This window comes from Echinococcus granulosus (assembly GCF_000524195.1).
Source record: "Echinococcus granulosus chromosome Unknown EG_S00056, whole genome shotgun sequence".
Taxonomy (NCBI): Eukaryota; Metazoa; Platyhelminthes; class Cestoda; order Cyclophyllidea; family Taeniidae; genus Echinococcus; species Echinococcus granulosus.
The window spans coordinates 498,721-500,494 of record NW_020170436.1 but is presented as its reverse complement, the minus strand read 5'-3'; the positions used below and the strand labels follow the sequence as shown (position 1 = coordinate 500,494).

General features: G+C 44.0%; 1 protein-coding gene across 1 annotated transcript in view; it reads left to right on the top strand. All coding sequences in view use genetic code 11, as the record gives it.

Moving 5' to 3' along the window:
- EGR_06431 (hypothetical protein) overlaps nucleotides 1–1,628 on the top strand; it is a gene marked incomplete at both ends in the record, with an annotated part of 2,114 nt that extends 486 nt beyond the window's left edge. The window contains one exon of the mRNA XM_024495680.1: nucleotides 1,517–1,628. Within this exon, the coding sequence (XP_024349956.1) occupies nucleotides 1,517–1,628 (112 nt within the window). The remainder of the gene's footprint in view (nucleotides 1–1,516) is intronic.
- Between the last annotated feature and the right edge of the window lie 146 nt (nucleotides 1,629–1,774).

Below are 1,774 nucleotides of genomic sequence, written 5' to 3'. Positions count from 1 at the left end.
GGAAAATAGATGGCAAATATAAGATGGATGGAGGTTGGATGGACTGAAACAGGATGAATTGTTGACAGGATTGACAGAGGCTGAAAGGTGGTAAGCTGGAACCCTGGCAACAGAATGGTTGGGTCTATAAAAGGTGGACGGACAGAAGAATTGATGGAAGGATTGATGGGTGGATGGATGAATGGATGCATGCAGGGATGGCTTTGAAATGGATGAATGGATATAGAATGGATAAATTGATAGAGGACGGATTTATAGAGCGAGAGGACAAGTGGATATATACAGGATGAATAAATGAAAGGACTGTTAGAGGAAGCGGTGCCTCACAATCCGCGAGCGTCATTGTGAATATACAGTGAAAAGGACACAGGGAGCATTGCATCGCAAAGGAGTCATCGCATTGTCCATTGCATCTACTGCTGTTCAACCAAATACTCTACCATTCCACGTTCACTCTCAAGAAGGAGACGTATTCCCCCTGTGGCGTATTCTCTCTCACTCAGTTTGTTACACCTTTCAATGCATATTTACCGCCTTCACTATTCTATCACTCACAATCCACTTTGCTTCTTGGCAGATATTTTCACACAATGAAACTCTTCACCCCGCCACGTCGACTCAATGCCCACCACGTGCAATGCCCTGTCAGCTCTGCGCCTCACGACGATGGTTGAAGTAGATCGATGGAGAAATAAGCTGCTGGTTGCATAAGAACACGCAATATTTCATTTCTCTTATTTTTGATCTACCGCTAGGAATGAAAAATACTGCAGTGAGCTGCCTGCTGCTAGTCACTCTCCATCACCTTCATAGCCTTTCCCTATTCGCCAAACTCAACTGCCACACATCATGTCCGCAGACGCAGTTGCATCTGAAGAGAAATTCTGCATTACGTATCTCCTGTGCATCGTCTGTGAATCGTGGATACTTGATCATCATGCAACAGTAGTTGCTACGCATACCTCACATGGGGCGTTGATATTCCGACGCTTCTTCTGTTACACCTCGTTGTTTAAGTTTTGTTCATGTACTTTCTCCTTCACAAGCATAAGAGCAACGTTCCCCTATTTGTGCTTTTAATTAGGAGGAGGTGCTAATGTACTCTATCAAACTCCAACTTTACAAATTTATGTTTGCGCGCAACGGCTCGCATCCACTAGAGTTGCAAATGGTAGTAATCAAGGAGGTAGGGGATTTTAGCATGAACGGCATTGTTGTCGACGTGCATGCGTGATGTGGGAGGTACGAGGAATGGGCGCACGCAACAACTTTTCGAGTGCTGGAGCCACTGGCGTATTCCTGCCAGTGTGACTGGCACCCGCCTTGCAGTGCCTATCAGCGCATTCACAATCCGCATCCATATGACAGCGACGCGAGCTCTTAAGCATTTCGGACTTATCGGAAGTCAAATTGAAAGGAGGACATTCCAGAAAAGCCAAAACGAGAAGCCTTTTATGGTTGCGTATATTCCCTGGTGCAGGTGAGTGGTAACGATTTAACTTTGGCTACTTTGTAGTTATAAATTCCGTCCATTGTGCAGACAGTATCTTCTATTTGATGTTGCTTGCCTCAGAAGAAGATTTGCTGACACCAAATTTGACATCAGTACAACAAGTAGTTATTGTTGAATCAAAGTTCCCTCCTGTTGTATGTGGATAAACATCCGTAGGAATCTTTGCCTCGCCACAATTATGACTAATGAATTCGCCAAAACGAAAGTAGGAAAAGTAACTTATTCATTTGTTTGTAACTTAAGTAAACAAATCCTTTGAAC